At 33.2% G+C, this 20,358-nt stretch overlaps 1 protein-coding gene across 1 annotated transcript in view; it reads left to right on the top strand.

Annotated features, from left to right (window-relative positions):
• Nucleotides 1–15,989, top strand: part of LOC149083173 (transmembrane channel-like protein 7) — a 42,424-nt gene extending 26,435 nt beyond the window's left edge. The window contains exons 12-18 of the mRNA XM_089236791.1: nucleotides 2,331–2,448; nucleotides 3,453–3,550; nucleotides 6,124–6,231; nucleotides 9,547–9,622; nucleotides 10,277–10,404; nucleotides 12,992–13,147; nucleotides 13,318–15,989. Coding sequence (XP_089092917.1) covers nucleotides 2,331–2,448; nucleotides 3,453–3,550; nucleotides 6,124–6,231; nucleotides 9,547–9,622; nucleotides 10,277–10,404; nucleotides 12,992–13,147; nucleotides 13,318–13,474 — 841 coding nt within the window. The 3' untranslated portion in view covers nucleotides 13,475–15,989. The remainder of the gene's footprint in view (nucleotides 1–2,330; nucleotides 2,449–3,452; nucleotides 3,551–6,123; nucleotides 6,232–9,546; nucleotides 9,623–10,276; nucleotides 10,405–12,991; nucleotides 13,148–13,317) is intronic.
• Nucleotides 15,990–20,358: the final 4,369 nt, after the last annotated feature.

The following is a 20,358-nucleotide window of genomic DNA, read 5'->3' as shown; positions in this document are numbered from 1 at the left end:
CTGGGTTTCAGCAAATGAAATGTGACATGGTATGATATTGGTAAAAGCAGTTTGATTCTGTATTCTTCAGCTCTTGATTTTGCTCAGACATAGATATGTCACATTTTTGGCATCTCATGCTTCTTCCACAGCCCACTATCTTACCACATATTTTATTTCTTTTTTTCACGCACTGCATTGGTTAAAATTTCTTTTCATAAGCCATAGAAAAACAACCCTTTTTTCCCAACAGTTCAGCAAGTTAATTCTTTAAAATTTACTTTAGAGGATAATTTTTGTAACGTTCTGAACTCTGGTTGCCATTGTGGTAGTCGAGTGGTCATAATGACAGACTCACACTGCGGGGAACCGGGTTCAAGCAGCACCTCCTAGAGATAGAAGGACTCCGCATGGGTTGCCATAAACGTCATTCAGACTACCCAGAAAGTTTGCCACATTTTGAAACACAGCATCCTATTTCGTTTCTTCTTATTTTGGCGTAGAATCTTCCTGATTGGCTCACAAATACCGCATGGTGATTGGATGTGGGGCATAGAAATCGCCAATTCTGAACCCGATCATTTCTTTTCCAGTAATGATACTGGCACGAGCAGGGAATTTTTTCCTTTGAATATTCTGAGGGAAAATGGACTACTTATTGACGTCATGAGCAGCGTGTGGAGGCCTTCTATCTCTAGGAATTGCTGGTCCAAGCTCCACCATCACCACAGTGGTGGTTGGCTGAAGTTGGTTTTCTGTGGTTCCCAACTTCAAGGCGCAAATGCATGCCGATCTTTTCCTTAAAAGTCTCACCACAAAGAGCAACAGGCCTACAAACTGTTCAAGTATTCAATCATCACACTTCACTTCTGAAATATAGATGGCAGCACTGAAAAATCAGACACAACACTAAATACGCACTGAGACTGTTAGGTACACACACTTACACTTCCAGCACAATTCACTAAATAGTAAATTGCCTATGGTGATATAGACCTGAGTTGTCCTCGGTTTGAAAGAAAGAACTCTTTTGGTGATTTTCTGAAGCTTGTTTTTGAATTCATTGTAACAGATTTTTCATTTCATAATATTGGAATTTGCAATACATTGTCTCTATATAAACTTATTTAAGGATTATAACAGTTTTTGTTACAATAAGATTTTTGCTGTAACGGTATTCATTAAAATGGGATTCGACTAATACTATCCATATGTATAAGAGACTTTTCTTATTTTTGGCAAAAAGGGGGGTTCTTTATACATGTTAAAATATTATATTTTGTATTGCTCATCTCTTACTACATAGGTTCCAAAGTTTTCGTTTTAATTTTATCTGTATTGCATAAAAGTGCAAACCATCCCAAAATGGTATGTCTGGGCGTGTCCGGCCTTCTGGAATGCTCTGATGTCTGTATCGGATGGGGAACGGGGCACATCTGGTAAAAAAAGGGAGGGTCATATTTGTCTGTCTGTATTGCATCAAGTTTTTATTGTTTAAGAGCTCATTTTTTGAATCAAATGACTAACCATCATGAGTAGGTAGGGCTCGGGGATCCATGATGTTCTTAAGTCAGCCACCTCGGTGGGCAATTTGCCTGTTGTGCCGTTGTATTTGTATTGTATTGTATTGTATCTGTAAACTACTAGGAAAATAAACTGCTTTCAGTCTTAGGATGCAAAAACTGTTCATTAATTTTGAATAAAAATGTATCAGTTATGTAACATCAGCAATTGCTTTAAAATAAATAGAAAATTCTAAAATATTTTAAACACTTTTGCATAAAAGAACAGTTTAATCCTGAATTGTGCATTTCAAAGTTTTGAGCTTCGTAAGTAAAGAAATAATTCACCTCATTTGAATTTTTTCAGTTAAGATGATGATGAAGGGTACATTTTTATTGATATACAATTTTTTCCCCAGAATTTTATTGCTAAATTTTATGTAATAATCACACTTATCCTGGAGGCACCTTCTCCTGTGAGCCATCTTGAAAAAAAATAGCAAGTTCAAGTGCTTTCCTCTGATGGATGCCCCCAAAGTTCATATTCATCAGTTTCTAACTCAAAACACCCACAATCTTAGTCAGGGCTTCGCTCCTTGTGGTTAAAAAATATATATATATATATCTACAGTAAGGAAAAAAGCAACTCCCACATTTGTATGTGCACAGGGTCTAAAAGAGATACAGACACAAGCTTTATACATACATGCATCTAAATTTCTTAAAGAAGTAATGTCTCTTCCTATTAGTTTTGGCAGGAAATGCTCTTAAAATTATTGACCTGTGTGATGACTCTTCTATGTAAACTCACAAGTTTTTCCATTCAGTGTGTTTTTTTTTTATTTTTAGAATCATCGTCCTTAGACTGGCATCCATAATCTTGTTGTTTACTACGTTCAATAAACAGATAATGTGTGAACCTCGTGACCTCTGTGATAGAGGCATTGGAAAATGTTCATCACCAATGGTATGTTATATTCATTGCCATATTCATTTGTGTCGTATTCATGAAAAAAATTTCCATTCTGATATGCCACTGATTCAATATACTGTACAAGCTTGATTTTTTTAAAGAAATAATATCAATCGTCAGAAAATCCATAGTCATTTCTTTTTATAATGATACATGAGTGAGAAAAATTCCATCTAAATCAGGGCTGTTCAGCCTGTGGCCTAGACAGATATTGATGGTCCATCAACCACTCTCAACCTTACAAAAATAAATATTGTTCTAATACAGTGGTTCTTAACCAGGGGTGACTTTTGCACCCCTGAGCACTTTTGGGTGCACGATGGATAAAACAAATTTAATTTTTCATTCCATAGCACAATCATACCTATATTTGAACACCTCATTTTTAAGCTTTCTCTTGCAGAAATGTGTTGCATGTGATTTGAATGTTTCCATTTCAAAGGGATTTACTGGACACACTCATATATGCACTTTTCAGATGCTTTTGCAAAGTTTTCTGTTACTGATACTAAATCCATTACATTTCAGTCTTAATTCTATGAATGATGGTAATTTACACTAAATTTATTATTAACTGTTATTAAGTTAAGTATATGTCGCCAACAAAGAAAAAAGGAAAAAGCTTTGCACATTTTTTTTCCACTTAAAATGGTAAACTTGGCTTTAAAATTGTCTCATTGGCTGTCATTAACATTTCATGTGAGGCCCAAAAAAATTTATTTTCCTCCTAATTTGGCCCAGTGTGCTTTTTTCCCTTGTACTAATGTAACCCATGAAATTGAAAATGTTTGACATCCTTCATCTAAAACATGGATGCACAAACCCTGGCATGTAAGTCAAGATCCAATTTGAGAATTTTTACCAGCCAGCAAAGCAATTTTAAAACCATTCCATTATATTTTAAAACATGATATAGGTTCAATACATAATGTGAGTGTAAAAAAACAGCTCTCATTAGACTTGTTGTGAATAACCTAATGCTTTCACATTTGTTTTAGTGCTGGGAGACATACATTGGACAGCAGATGTATCGTCTTGCAGTATTGGATTTTCTAATAGGATTGGCCATAGTGTTTTTGTGGGACACACCTCGAAAGTAAGTTTTAGTTTCGATGGGAAAAGTGTGTATAACTTTTGCGTGATTTTGAACCACTTTGATAATTGAATTGGTTGAAAATTTTGGAACTTAAACACTCAGTGATCACATTTTTTTTCCATTGTTTATTCATGAGATATGTGGTATCTTGACATTTTATGACTTTACACATGTAATATTATATTTGGGTTTTATATTTAATGCATTATTTGATTATAGTAGATCCTCTCTAATCCATACTCCTTGGGACCTAGGTGGTTCTGTATTAGTTAATCTTCCCTATTATGGATCACCTTTTGTGTATTTCTCAAATTTTCATATTTAAAGCCGTAATATACCTCTTTGAGCACTTTGATTCACATTTTCCTTTAAAAAAAATTAGTAAGGCAATATACAGGGTCTTTATAATTAAAGTTCCACTTTGAAATGGCCATAAAAGGAAAACTACTGGACAAAATGTTATCAAACTTGGTAATAGTTTACAGGAGGTCATGGAATTCAATTTTCTGGGGAAAAAAAGTTCAAAAACTCACTACCAGCAGGGAATGGCGCTGTATGCAATATTGTTAGATGAAATAAGACATGAAGACATCGGTTTGAAATGTTTTTAATCGTTTGTAAAACGTGTTACAAAGCATGTTCAATGTGGCGTCCACCATTTTCTGAAAGCAAGTTAAATCAATGTTAAGACGTTTTGTGATAACTGAACTTCAACAACATGGCATTTTAGACACCACTATTTTTATGCAGGATGGGGCTCCACCTCACATTGGTACGTGTGTCAAACAGTTGCTTCAGCACCATTTAACGGATGGCCGGATTATAAATGGGCTTATAATCCGGCATTTCTTGGCCACCCCGGACACCAGACCTCAACTCCTGTGATTTCTGGCTATGTTGTTACCTCAAAGCCTCAAAATATTGCATACAGTGCCATTCCCCACTGGTGGTGAGTTTTTGAACTTTTTTTGCGGAAAATTGAATTGCATGACCTCCTGTAAACTATTAACAAGTTTGATAACATTTTGTCCAGTAGTTTTCCTTTTATGGCCATTTCAAAGTGGAACTTTAATTATAAAGACCTTGTATATCCATGTAATAACGATAATTTTTTATTTTTAACCATATAATTTATCCTTCACTTACTGTTACCTGTTAGAAATAGAAATTGCCTTTTGGGTGAGACAATATACTGTGGGAAAAACAACGTGTGTAGACCCAAAATTGGAAAAAGGAACCACGGCTAGATGTGTTTCAGAACTGTATGAAGTTCCTCCATCAGTAGCAAAGAAAAGAATAGAAGAATAGTGAAAGTGAAAATACTCCTTATAGTAGGGTTTACTCGTTGTTCCAGACAAAGTGTCAAAAATTATATATAGACTCTTTTCAATTTTTAATTTTGACTCTTTGTCTGGAATAGCGAGTAACTCCCGCTATAAGGAGTGTTTTTCACTTTCATCATCTTCCAATTCTTTTTTTTTGCTACTGATGAAGGAACTTCATACATTTTCAAAATGAGTCTAGCCACGGTTCCTTTTTCCAATTTTGGGTCTGCACACGTTGTTTTTCCCCCAGTATATTGTTACCAGTTAATCATTTAAAAAAAATCCCTTCACTCATTCTTTGAACATTTTTTTAAACATTGCTCAGATGCAAAAAACAAAAGTATTTTTTTTTTGTTTCTGGAATATCGTAAATGGCAAATTTTCCTATTCCATATTTTCCACACAATATTCGTGCTGGTGTTCCATGTTCTAGATTTTTTTAAAAGTTCAACTTTCTCATAAAAACGTAAAACATTGTATTTCCTTTTGCAGCTTGTACCTGTCACATCACTTGACATTTTCGGCACGTTCAGAAATTCACTTAGACGATCACAGAAAATGATAAAGTACTGGACAAGTTCTAACACATTAAGGTTAATTGTACAGCATGGAGAAATGTAATGAAGACAGAAAAGTTCTTTTGATCAAATCTGACTTTCTGAATCCCACATTCATTGAGACACACAAGTGTCATCATTGCTTCCCAGAAGCCTGAAAATCTCGCCTCCTCCTTCTAATCAGATTATGGCTCCCTGCTCTGTCTCACTGAAGAGATACAAGCAGGTGGTTGAAGGAAACCTGGGCCATGTTGGAAGCTGTGCATGTATGTGTTAAGTTTTTTTTCTGTGTAATGCTGGTTTTTATGCTGCCATCTACATTTCAAACTATGAGTGAAGTGTAAAGACAATATTTGTACCATTGTAGGCCTGTTGCTCTCTGTAGCAAGTCTTTTTTAACAGCGGATGCCAACAGAAAAGAAATATAATGGCAGTTGCATTCGAAAAAAAATCGAAACAGAATTCGGATGAGGAAAAACATCAGAAGTCCCTGGTTGAGGAAAAAAAAGTCTCTGTAGTCCAGGGATTAGAGAAGTTTTACTATATTACGATAGGCTGTTATGATCAGCTATCAAAGCGAAATTTATCTAGTAATTGTTAGACTTTTTCTTGAGCCAATGTATTGAATTAGTTACTGAAAATATTGTGATATAGAAAATATTTATATTGCTACATAATATTATTTTCACAGCTATTTCTTCAAGAAATATCGAAATAAAATAACTGAAGCATTGGGTCGTTCGATATTCGAAATTCCAACAGAAGTTCTCAGTGTAGTGTACACCCAAACCCTTTGCTGGTGAGTAGGCTTATATATTTTCTTCTTCATGAAATCCTTGAGTTTGTTTTGTAGAATTACCATAATTTCTTCCATATATAATCTGCAGATAAAAATTTTGCTAATTTGAGGAAAATGTTGTCATATATCAGCAGTATAAAAAAATCTAAGAATCTCATGAGAATTCCATCAATAGTGAAATCTTAATAAATGGAAGCTTACCTGTTTCTTCCTACATTGTTTACCAAGTTTTTGTAAAAAAAAACCAGTTGATAATTATATTATCTATATGCCATCTATAAATCTTTTAAAAAAAAATTCCTACAAATTAGTTTTTTAAATACTTATTTCTATTCCAACCTCTCAGAAGAAAATCTTCAGATAAAACATAGTGTTATTTAATCCGCACTACAAAATACCAATGTTTTCGCAACATATCAGCTTAATCCTCAGATGATACACAAAAAAACACAGTGAATACAGTGAAACCTGTCTAAGACAGATACTGTATGAGATGGAAACTATCTTAAACAGAATCAAAATATAGTTTGTTCAATGATAAGTGCTTTGATTTACACCTTTATAAAACAAAAATCGAAATGGAATATTATTTTAGCACTGTACAATATTTCATGATAAGCTTTGATGAATAAAATCAAAGTGTAACAAGTTTTGTATTAAAATGTGATGAGATTATCATTAAGTTCTGTATCCCATTCAGGAGTTTAGTTCAATGTTTTCAGCAGGGATACTTTCCTCTTCAGAGTGTCTATAATAAGATGTAAAATACTAATGTTTGTGATAACTCCAAAAAAAAAAAAAAGGTTTATTCTGTCAGAAGTGAGATGAATGTAGAATAACCAGATCAGGATGTAAGGTCAAGGGGGCGAGAGATAAAAGGTTGTAATGTTCACTGTTAAACAAGAGAGCAGATCAAATGTTCTGGTTTGACCATCTATGTAAATAAAATGATTATATATGGTTGTTGACTATAGAGTATACATACACCTTATATGTCTAGGGCCAAGCAAAACATGAAAAGGATAAACATTTACTTATTCAAGCTAAACAGAAAATGGCTTTTACTTCTAGCTGATTATTACATTCAGTACCCAGAGAGTTGGACTCGCTCACTGCAGCGAATATTATCAAGCACTGCAAATCTATATTTGCCCACCCTGGCATTCTGAAATAGGTACACAGTGGCATAAGGGGTCAATTCAAATACACAGTGACAAACTTTCAATTCCAAGAATTCACACAAATGTATGGATTCCAACACGTGATGTCGATTCCAAGATTCCTGCAAGCAAATGAATTAATTCATCAAATCCATATTCAAGGTGGCCAAAGGGCTGATGGAGAAAAATGTGCCTAGCAATGCTGCAGTACTGGAACTATTTTGCATATTTTCATCAAATCCACCGGAGGGAGTGAATTCAACCCAATAAAACTGATGCTGGCTTCTTGTCTGCTAGTTATCAAACCCATTTGCTCACCAATAAGATGTTGAGCAAGATGACTCGCTCTGATGGATATTTTATATTTCACAATAAGATTCACTTTTTTTTTGTATTGTATCCTGTGAATATAATATGGCAAGTTTAAGATAACAGATGAGATGGCATGGGGCCCCACCAATTGCTTTTAAAATATACCTCCATCCTAATGTGTGTACATTCATCCGTCTTAACGAAACCCAGAAACTTTTCTCCAACTCCCACTGCCATCTCGTCTGTAATCCCACAAAATTTGTTAATCGCGACAGTACCCAATTGTCCGGGCAAAATATATTGTAAAAAAATTTTTTTGTTCTTTTTTTGACACAAAATAAAGTGTTCCAGACTCTGCCACAAAGCTGGGCTGGAAGAGATCTCGGCAACAACGGGATAAGTCCAGTGGCAAAGTTCTGACGTACATTCATTCATGCAGTACTGGAACATGCCATTCGAGAATGGCTATAGTCCAGCTCAGCTAATGGGGGGGTCATCACTTTAGAACAATGGTTCTGATTTACCCTCATCTGCTAAAGATCTCCCAACCCGACGATGATCATCTAAAGAGGAAGAAGGCAAGTATTCAAAGTCAGAGGAAAAATTTATAATAATCGCCACTGTGCTCGCAGTCGAGAGCAGCTGAGTGTTGGAGGCACAGTGTGGATTGTGGACATGAAGACATGGGGTGAAATTGAGCACAGGGCAGATACCCTGAAATCCTTCATTAAGATGCCAAGGGGATCAGTCAGTCAGGAGGATGAATGATGCTATGCCTTAAAAGTAAATTGGACAGTTGCCTGGAGAACAACCATCCATCACTATCAGAGCAACATGATCCAGTTATGTGGTGAGGAAACCCTAGCAATATCCTCAAACTGATGGTCTGAACTAGTCATTTTTTAAAAAAATTAACATAAAAGGGAGGATGTGTCAGAGCGTGAGATGAATGTATGATAACCAGATCTGGATTTACATCCATGGGGGTAGAGAGATAAAAGGCTGTTGACTGTTGAACAAGAGAGCAGATCGAATGCTCTGGTTTGAGCATCTATGTAAATAAAGTGACAAAGAATTATTCTCATGGGCTCTTGAGTATATGTTATATGTCTAGGATCCGAGCAAAGCATATTCAACCTGGCAGCACAAGCAAGGAATCTAACAGACCCCACCTCTTATAAAGAGGATTCGCCCTCTCAACTCATGCACATAAACTACTTTTATTCCTTCAGTGTAGCTGAGTTCAAAATACTTTTCTTCATAGTGCACTTGAAAACATGTCAGTTTGGTCACACATTTTTTTTTTTTTAATAAGGAAAACCAATCGGGGGTCTAGTAAGCTTTAAGTATGCTTCATGAGCTTTTCTAAATTCAAAATTTTTCTCCAGAACCAGAAACTCTTGAATGCAATCATGAAGTAATTTTCAGCAACCAAGATAAGGTGGCAGAGCTATTAAACAAAGTGATGCAATTAGTTTAATTGAAGAAAATTCTGATTAAGCTCAAGTGGGTTCCTTTTGAAAACGAAAACAAAGCTGCATGAATGTGAAAATCTTATAAATTTTTCTTTATTTTAATAATAAAACTAAAATGAACATTAGACTTATTATAGACCTCACACACATTATCAAGTCTTACATGCTTAATCAATGATTTTAATGTGCATGCTGCCAAGTTAATGTAACATAACAATACATGACATCAACACTTCATCCAAAATGTGTTCTTATTTTTGTTGCCATGCACGTAAACTAGATTTACCTTCATTTTTATTTTGATTCAATACTTTAGCTGCTTTTTCTCCTCACCTTTATTTTCGGTTGTTTTTGTTTCTGTATTATAGGGCCGGAACATTTTATTGCCCAATATTACCTGCCATTACAGCTCTAAAGATACTTATTTTGTTTTATATAAAGAAGGTATTTAATTTCTTTATTGCTTAAGTAGTTTTAATTTTCCATAGACATGACACACAGGCACTCACGGTTTTTGATAATAATTGATTGATAACTATATTTGAAACAAACCAAACTAACTAACGGAAATGAGAAAAAAATATGCCTGGATCAATTCTAGCAGCTGCAAAATGTGCAAAAAAAAAATATACATATACTTTGGATAAAAAAAATTATAAACCAAAATCCTGTAATAACCATAAATAAATGTTTCTCATGTTATGATGTATGACCAGTCTACACTTTGCAAAAGTTATAACAATACTGAGATGATAACATTATCCCTGATTCCCATAAGCAGAATCTACTGTTTGTTTGTATTTTTAATGAATTATGATGACACAGAACTAGCTGGTGTGTGTTTGGATCCTCTGGATATATTTAAATTGACTATTTTTTATTTTTCAACTAATGTTAAATTTATGAAAACTTGATAACACCTTAACCTTGATTAAAATAATCATTATGAAAATAATCAAACCATATATTTAACACATATGATTTTATCATATTAACCATAATTCATGTTTAACTATTTGAAGTTTGTTGCTTACAACAGCAGCTGATAAAGATTGACATTGTTTTACTGATTCGATTCACTTATGTTTTTTCTTTTAGTACACAGTTTTAAACAACTGTTCTACTCCTGGAAGATTCAAAGCATCACGATCTAATGCCATCTTTGTTGTCGTACTTATGGTTTCCTTCTTCTTGACAATCATTGTCTTTGGATATTCGCTTACAGAGTAGGTATATGTGTGCATGTGATGCAAAATGACTTTTGATTAGAAAATTTCTTTAATCAATCTCAATCTTTGTTGTCGTTTTTTATGTTGGAGGACACAACTGAAACTCTTTCATCCTGAACAAAAGCTATAATTTATTTTTCTACTACAGTAAAATGCCTATATAACAATACCCGAAGGAAGTGAGAAACATATTGTTATAAAGGAGGTATTGCTATACAGATGGCATATGTTAACACTATGGAAAATGCACATAGAAACCATAGAGTACCATTTTTATACATATGATATTGTTATATAGGATTTTCACTGTAACTACAATGCAAGATAATTCAAAACGAATGGTACGAAAAAAAACATTCTCATGACTGCTGTGTTTAATTTATTTCACACATATCAACATAATGTGAATGGTTAACTCTTCAAGTTTCATTTGGCAACACTAAAAAGCTGACATCTCCTTATATGTTCAATAGAAATGATGCTAGTTTTTACCGCATCTGTGCCAACACAGCCTGATCAAAAGCTCCTTAAAATACCAGATTAACCAGGCAATTGAGTCAACGCATCACCTAGCTGCTTCCGCAATTTCCCAAAATTAGTCTAAAAAATCACAAGTCATTGAAGTTTTTGCTTATTCTAGCACACCATAAGCTTTTATTTTGTGCTTTCATTTCGAATAACAGCGTTTCTAGTGAACATTTTTAGGAGATGGCAGCTTTCCAGTGTTGCCAAGTGAAACTTAGAGAGTCAACCTTTCATATTATATTGTATATGTGAAATGAATTAATTAAAGCAGTTACAGACATGTTTTCTTCTTGTATCATTCATTTTGAATTACTGTGTTATGCCGCTTTTGTGTCCGACACATCTTTCCAATTTTTTTTCCTAAAATCAAGATTCATGACTTCGCCCTTGTGCGAATTTTAGAAGTTTATACAGTGATATCTCTGCTAACAGTCTTACAAATTTTTTGGCTACCGAAGATTTTTTCGACATTTTTATGCCTTGGCTTACAAATACGGATTTTGCTAATTAAAATTTTAGTTAATATAGATGCATGCACTAACATAAAACAGCCGTAGGGTGAGCTAAATTTTCATACTAATCAATGAATCCAATCAGTAATTGTCACTTGAGCCAGATCAATTTATTTCCACCTCTGAATCATTTCTTAGATACACCCTCTTTCAGAAAAAGTTTCAGCCATTTCATGTAAAATTGAATGATTAAGCTAAGAGAAAATTCATTTAAAAAAAACATCCTATACTAGTCTATCCCTAGTTTTAGTGGTTATGGTAAGACTTTATAACAAACTGAACAGCGTGGACATTCTAGGGACTTTTCTATCTGATGTGTGTGATAGAGAAATGAGTTGACTGTATAACATCAGGGCTATTTCATGTCATGAAAGGGTTCTTTTACGACAAAGGTGGTACAAGCTGATGTCATGTGTGGTGTCATTTCTCAAACAGAACCAAGTGCACCCGCTTTGCTACCTTGATAATTATAATAGTTTGCAACTGTTGTACCACCCCTTTTACTGAATTCTTTCCAGACTGATCTTTTTGATTATTTTCATTAGTATCTGTATATTTATTGGCTTGCCATTATTACATCTAAAATAAGAAATTTTGCATTTGCTTTTGAGGTAACTTCCACTGAGAATATTTTTCTCAGATCCATCCATTTCAGTTGAATCACATACATTAGCCAATTTTTATTGTGTTGATTGAAAGCCAATTCAAAACATAATTTCAATTATCTTTTGAACTTTCTAATAATTTTTTATTATCTTTTTGTTTTCATTTGAATTAGGTGTAGCTTTTAGAAGTCTTGGACTTTGTTGTCACCAATACAACTGCAATATAAAAACATTTTTGGGAAGCAAATATATAAAAAAATCATAATGTAAAATGTTTGAAGATATTATTATTTTGAATGCTAATATCAAAAGACATTATAAACTCACAAAGGTTATGATATTTCTTGGATTTAATCCATTTCTTAGCTTATAAATTATAAAAAGATTATAAAAATTAAAATATGTCTGATAAATAAAATAAATAACTTGATATAAATAAAAATACCTGTAACACTGAAATAAGACCATGAATGAGAGATCACTCACTTAAAACAGTAAAATAAGCAACTAAAATGTAAAAAAAGTAACATCAATTCAGCATGTTTTGTGTGCTGATGTCGTTTGCGAAAAAAAAAAGTACAAAAAGTGATTTTCCCATTTTTGGTTTATATTCCCTTCTTAAAACTGACGATTCAATTGTGACGTTGTTTATTTCAGCCTTTGGTCAATTTCTATTTCTTTACAGTGCTTCTTAGTGTTAAGTAAAACTTCAAATTTTGGACCATTTCTGGAACGAATTAAATGATTTTCCATTGAAACCAATGGAAAATCGTGTTTCTGCTAGCAAAGTAATTATGGAATGTATTATTCACTGTACAATAACTCTTCTAGCAGTCTTGTTGAGCTTCTTCAGTGTCCTCCCACATATGTGTGAACTTAGTTATTTTCCATGAAAGTTTTTTTGGTGAACTAAAATTTGTTTTCTAATGAATTTCATGACAGGCTCCCACCTTCTCCAGCATGTGGCCCCTATCGTTTCTATAACAAGACAACAAATGCCATGAAAATATCCATGGAGTCCTACTCGAATGTCCTGGGTAACTTGGTGCTGTTTATGTTCAGTCCATTATTTGCTGTACCATTTGTCATTCTATTATGGTAAGATCATTCAATTTGTTTTTCTTCTTGAAAATATCAAAAGATCAGAACAGTGATTCCAAGCATTTGAAATAGTGCTGTTATATTTGAGCCTCGAAATGGCTCATACACTCTTATGTTTACATGATATTAAGTACTGTACTTGTTCATCCTGTTAATTTCCTTTGCAGCCTAGTCCTATATTTCTACCTCACAAAAGCTGCGGCCCATAAACAAATGATTAAAGTTCTCAAAGTCCAGTTAAACATGGAAGGCAAAGACAAGCAATTCCTCTTGCGTCGCATCCTTAAAATCAATCCTAGATTCAACACCATGACCTTGCGATGACCATTTGGGCTGGGATCAGAGTATTTTTTTCAAGATTTTTTTTTTTTTTTTTTTGCCGTTTTTGTACTTGGTGTATTGTTATGTTGAAGTGTGTTTGTTTTTCTTCTCTTAGAATCACATTGTTCAGTTGTTGTTTTCTTGAACATAATTTTCCTTAAAAAATCGAAGTGCATTAGAATAGTTATTTATTTTTGGGCATTATGAGGGTGTTATTTAGTGCAATAACTATAATATTATTGTTAGTTAGTTAGGTCAAGTTATTTATAGTGTGTATGTGTGTGTGTTTTTTAAAAGTTTGATCATATATACAGTTTTGCTCAAAAAATTGTTCCTCAACTATGAAATGACTTCTGAAAAAATCATATGCAGTCAATGCTTGTGTAAACAAAGTTGAAGAAACAGTGAAAGTAGTTTGTACCAACCAAATTTCATATTAACCAACAAAACAGCGATTTGATTATGTCTAATGTGAAATTTTAATTTATTATTTGATTTGTGTTAATCTGAAGTTAAAATCTGTATCAAACAAGTTTGTTTTAATGAAATTGGACTGGACTGTGGAAGAGAATGAAAAAAATCTTAAGTTGAAGCTTTCTTCAGTTGAATTACAAACAGTATTAAAATTCTTGATTACGCTCAATACCTGGTCAGGATCCATGCTGTTATTCTCACTGGATTTATCTGAACCTGTGCATACAATAATAATAAGTTCAAAATAATTCAGAACCATTGGATATTTTAGAAATTCGGGTAGAAAATCATTTTTTATTAGTTTGTGTGTAACTGAATTATTGATGCTTGAAATTAACTACATGATTTTCTCAGCAGTTCAAGTGAATATGTCAAGAATATATCAAGATTATTCATACTGTATATGAAAAGAGGTTTGTGATACCTTTATGGAGAAAATGCATTTTCCCGCATTTTTTATTTATCATACAATTTTTTTCACTCATACAAGCAGAAGCAGATTTTGGTCAGTTGAGGCCCCGGGCACAGAAAAAATATTGGGCACCCTTAAATTAGAAAGAAGTGTAAAGAACCGCTGTTAAATTCACCTCTGCATACAAGGATATAAGAAATATTTTTAGTGAATTTCTCATATGTATATATATGAAGATCAAGGGCAGTTCTAGAGCTGTGCGACTATTATAGGAGGAGTGCCAAATTAGAGGTGAAGAAAAAAATAGCAACAGAAAAATTTAAGAAAAATGTTTACTGTGTGAAATTTAAACTATGAATATGTTGCATAGAATGATTAGCAGAGACAGCTGTAATTTTTTATGCGTTTAATCTGGAAACATAGCTGCAAGTTTTCTGACACATTATACAGCTTCAGGGCTGGATTTAGATTTCACAGAGTATTTTCACTCTGTATGTCCAACTCTAGCTGTCTTTTGTCAATGACAAATTGTCATTGTTCCTTGTGTTGAATATTATGTATAATATATGGTAATTTATGGACCTAATACATATCTAAAGCCAATCGCACATAACAAAATAGTATTTTGTGAAGTCACGGAAATACAATGAAGAAAAAATACTGCAAAAAATAACGGTTTGAAATTTTTCAGACTTTCTGCAGACCTCGAGGCCCTAGGCTACAGCCTGCTTAGCCTATAGAGAAATCTGGCACTGTGCGGCTTACGCTCCAGAGGGGGTGCAGAAACTTGCATAGTGTGAGAATTTTGTCTCAAGCCACCCCTGATGAAGATTAATGGAATCATTAACCCTTAAATGCTCATTTTTTTTTTAAGCTGATAATTTTTTTTCATAGTAAATGACATATATTTGAAAGCCAGAAAAATCACTAAAAAAAAATCTATTTAAAGTCGTGCTGCTTAAATGGGGCCTTATTGAAGACATGCAAAGCCTCAAAAATTGCACATGAAATAAATGTATTGAAGTAGTATTAGTTTCCAAATACATAAAATTACCTTTTTTATGATGCAAACTCTAATTATAAAAAATTAGAACTGTTAACGTTAAAGTAAAATATATATACATATACACACATATATATATATATGTGTATATATATTACAAAACATATAAACAAATTAGTGAAATCACAGCCACGCATGCTCTGCAGCAAACAAGGCGTTGTCCGTAATTGGGACATCTACCAGCAAATTCAAAATATAAAAAATATGACCTCATCATATGTGCGAAGGCGATTCTGAATTTGTATCTTCAAACTGGCTGTAATAATGAACTTTTGAAGGACCCTTTGCACATATGCAAGACTATGCATTTAAGAGTTGAAAAGGCTAGAGCTTAGCAACTATCATAAGAGGTGTTATACAGGTTTGATGTAGGATATACCCTGAAAATGAATATGGCCATCTTTTGAACTATAACTTCTAGTCTAGTTAACATGAGTAAAATGTTTATGATGCAACTAAATATAGCATCAAATCAAATATCAGAAAACTATTCTTATCTTTCAAGGAACTATGACCACTAGAAGAGTTAAAAAACATTATACTGAAAAATGTGCTTCAGTTATATAATTTTTTATATGTACAGCCTATGAATGTCTATAACTCAAATTTTTAATATCACCTGTGTATATATTACCCTTCTGAAACCAATATATTTTATATTTTAATAAACTTGTTTATTGAAAAAATATTATTGATTATTTTTGTAACAATATCCCTTCAAATTTTTTGTGAAATGAATGTTTAAAAATAACCCCCTAGATTTGATAAATTGCTGTATATACCATAATGCTAATCATATTTTTATATACATTATTTTTACATTCGAGAAAACAAACTTTGTCAAAATATTTATTGTTGGAGATAATAGTATAACATCTGCTGAAATATCTTGAATGTCTCTACATTATTAGAAATTTTACAGACCTTTGAGAGAATATTTTTTTCATTGTACAATTATATATGAATTACTACGTTATCAAAATATTTGTGATGTGTGTGCATCAAATTTCATTTGTTTGTTAAGTAACAATATTTTTATCTTCCTTCATATGAGTCTAATATGAAAAAAAATTACTTTTTAAAATAAGAATCGTATGATATGATTATTTGATTGTGATGTTCATATCTGGTGTTTAAGAGAATGTGACAACTCCACCCCTGGATTTACATGTAATTATTTTAGCTCTCTCTCTGTGATCTAATGTAAATTTGGAGACGATTGTTTTCATTTCCAAATCTCAACCAGTGGTAATGGTTTCTCACTCTTAAATCTCAACCAGTGTTAAAAACCCCACCATAGTCACAGTGGTGGTCAGTCTTGGTTTTCTGCGGTTCCCAACTTCGAGGCTCTAATGTGAGCCGATCTCCCTGTTGAAAAGTACTGTTGTAGGCTTGTTGCAGATGGTACAATTATTCATTCATTACACTTCACTCACCACGAGTTGAGAAAAACTCATAGTTTAAAAAATTCATTGCGGATGGCAGCACTACACATAACAAGCATTACACAGAAACAAACTTCATATAAGGTTCACTATATGTATACACACAAATTTCAACATGTACCAATTCGTTAGAATCTCCACAGTGGAATGTGGAGGAGGTGCATGTCTGGTTTAGTAGTAGTGTAATGGTTTGACTACCACGCAGTAACAAAATTAGTCTATCATACAAAGGGGGATTGTCGTGAGAGTTGACTTTCTTTTTGTCTTGTATGCAGTTGAAAATTTTATATTACAGTAGAATCTCTCTAATCTGGACATTTTTGCCAAGAATTTTTTTCTCAGTCAAGACTGCATGATGTTTTTCTCCTCTGGTACGAAAATATCATACATTCAAAAACAGGAACTTGGGAAGTAGAAAAGTTAACTTGAATGGACTCGAAAAACATTAATGTGTGTGTAGCAACTTTGGCTGACACAAATGAACATTGATATGTTTGTTTAATCAGAAAATCTACTTCAGAGCAATGCATACAAAAAATAGTTAAAGAATGAATAATGATTTTGTTCCTACGGATAACTTGTTACAAAATGTGAAATTATAAATTATGGTTTTAATTTAAATTATCTGTTACTTCACAGGCTGTCCCAAATTGTTTGCACAGCGAATATCTTCGCAAACCGTTGCCTTTCGAAACATACTTTCGATCACAAAAAGTTTTCAAATGACGTGCAGTTACTTAAAAATGCAAACATTTTTTGAGGGATCGTATACATGAAAAGTTGTTGACCTGTCTTTTCTGAGGCCAACAAAAAAAAATTGCCATGTTTCTAAGTGCAATATTTGCTGAGATATTTGAATTCAAAAAACAAATGAAATTTGGGAAAAAACAGTGTTAAATGTGGGTAAAACTGTTTTTCATAACTTTCCTTCATTTTTGAATTTGAATATCTCAGTGAATATTGCAATTTATTCTTTACAAACTCTTTTTTTGGCCTCAGAAAAGACAGAGCAACTTTCTAATTTGATTTGTCTTATCAACCGTTTATCCTAAAAGTATGGTTTTAATTTAAAAAAATGCTCAAAATGTATTCAGAAATCACCCTGTATCAGTTTTGAGAGTAGAAATACAGTGTGTCACAAAGTAAAAAATCTAAATTTTTATACATCTCCCTGACTTACCTACTTACTTTTGGTTAAAAAGGTGTTGCCCTGTCTCTCCTGAGTCCAACAAAAGAGATCCTATGGTTTTAACTGCAATATTCGCTGAGATATTAAAATTCAAAATTTGAGGAAAAGTTGAGAAAAGACAGCAGAAAAATGATGGAAATTAGCATTGAAAATTAGTTTTGGCAGTTATTTCCCACCTTTTCTCCAATTTTTTTAATTCAAATATCTCACTGAATATTGGATTTTTGTTTCCCCTGTTGGACTCAGAAGAAATAGGGCAACAACTTTCTAACTGGAAGTTAGAGAACTTGGGGAAGTGAATAAAAGAGCTGTATATACGTTCTTTATTTTGTAACACACTGTCTTCCCCCCCCCCCAAAAAAAAAACAAATACAGGGTGATTTTTAACACATTTTGTGCATTTTTTAAATTGGAATCATATCTATAGGACAAACAGTTAATGAGATAAAGACTATGCATTAGCACTTACAAGACACTGTGTATATTGCTTAATTAATTTTAGAAAAATATGAAAAAGATAAATATGAATCAAAGCGCTCAAAGAGGCATATTATTGTGCTAAATATGAAAACTTGGGAAATAAACAAAAGTTTAAGCATAATCCAGAAGATTCCCTAATCTGGAATGACCTAGTTCTTCATTAGTCCGGATTTGAGAGGTTCTAAAGTATTTGTGTAATCAAAGTGAGCATTTGATTTATAACATGAGTGTACTTTGTATGGAATTGTTTCATTCTTATTTACTTGCCTCCCCCTTCAAATTTATTGTTTAATTGAAGGAGAGACTGCTTCGGAAAAAACTATGTGAGATTTCATGTGTATGTGTCATGGGCGGAGATATGGGGGCATTGCCTCCCCTTCCCCAGCATCAAAGGTGGAGCCGACTGATCTAATGTATATGATTGACATCATCATTGTTTCCCCCCCCCCCAGACTTTCGAGCCTATCTCCACCTATGGTTTGTGTGACAAGATTTTTTTTTATTTTTGTATGACAGGATTTTCATAAGATGAAATGTGCCAAAACATTTTTTGCTGAATGCAATTTTGAAACTCAGAAAATTTAATCTATTTGTTGCAATCATGAAAATATGTTTTCTGTCAGTTTTTTTATATGAATTTACACATTGCCAAAATCTTTAAACTGTTATATCATTCAGCCTTGTACTTGGAACGATTTTTGTAGTGTTCGACAATTTTAAGATTATTTTTAATTTTCATTCTTTTGAGTGATGAAGTCACTGATGTGCTGTAGCATGTCAAATGTCTAATATTTTGGGAAAAGGTGTGTTAAACTCTGATTCACACATCTAGCAGCACACTTTTACTCTGCAAGGATCCACATTTTTTCCAATGATTGGATACCATGGACCCAGGCAAGTCAAAATGGAGAGATTTCATTGTTTGAGTATAAAATAATTGTACAGTGAAGGTCCCAACCATCCAAGCTAATGTAGACTAGACTCAGATAACCAAAATACTTGGAAAACATGGGCATTTTGAAATAAAATAAATGTAAGGTAGACTGAGGTAAGTGAAACCTTTTCTTTTTCATTAGTGGAAGTTAAATGTAGCAACTATATTGGAGAACTCAATGAAACTTCTTGAATATATGGAAGAATGATTTCAAATCATTCTTTTTTAGGGCCATTGCTTTAGCCTTATTTTCTCAGCAGGTCCCCTTTTCAAAATTAATTTTAGTTTTTAGTGGGTTGTTGGTTCTGATTGTGCTTCCAAATCATTCTCAAAATGATAATAAATGAAAAGTGTACACAAAGGGAAAAAATATATTTGAGCAATAAAAAGCCCAAACATTTTACTATTCTGTTATACAGAGCTAATTAACCACCTTTCTATGTAGAAAACTCACAACATGATACCCCACCCTTTCCATAAATATTAACCAACATTATATGAGACAAATGAGAAGGGAAATTTGAATTTTCCTATGCTATCAAAAATGTGTGGTGAAAAAAATGACAAAATTTCATTGGTGCTTCTAATCACACTTTTGTATATGTGGTAATGATTCTTCCAAATTTTGCTTCCTGATCAGTCTTTGGTTAGTCGCACAACCAACATCTTTACTAACTTTTTATTTGTGAGGTTGATAACAACCCAGTCACCAACCTTTACTTCTGGAATGGTTTTTAACACTATATCTATGAATTTCCGTTGTTCCTCTACTTCTAGACACTCATCCTTTAGATCTATAGAAGCATCAGGAGCTTTATCCCTTTCTTTAGTTTCATACCACAATTGATAAAGCCAATGCAAGAAGGTACGAGATAAGCATATATTCATTG

The sequence above is a fragment of the Pholcus phalangioides genome, unplaced genomic scaffold (assembly GCF_987345545.1).
Source record: "Pholcus phalangioides strain wild (caught in Gottingen) unplaced genomic scaffold, Ppha-v1.0 ptg000009l_1, whole genome shotgun sequence".
NCBI lineage: Eukaryota > Metazoa > Arthropoda > Arachnida > Araneae > Pholcidae > Pholcus > Pholcus phalangioides.
This window is presented reverse-complemented; position numbering and strand designations above follow the sequence as displayed.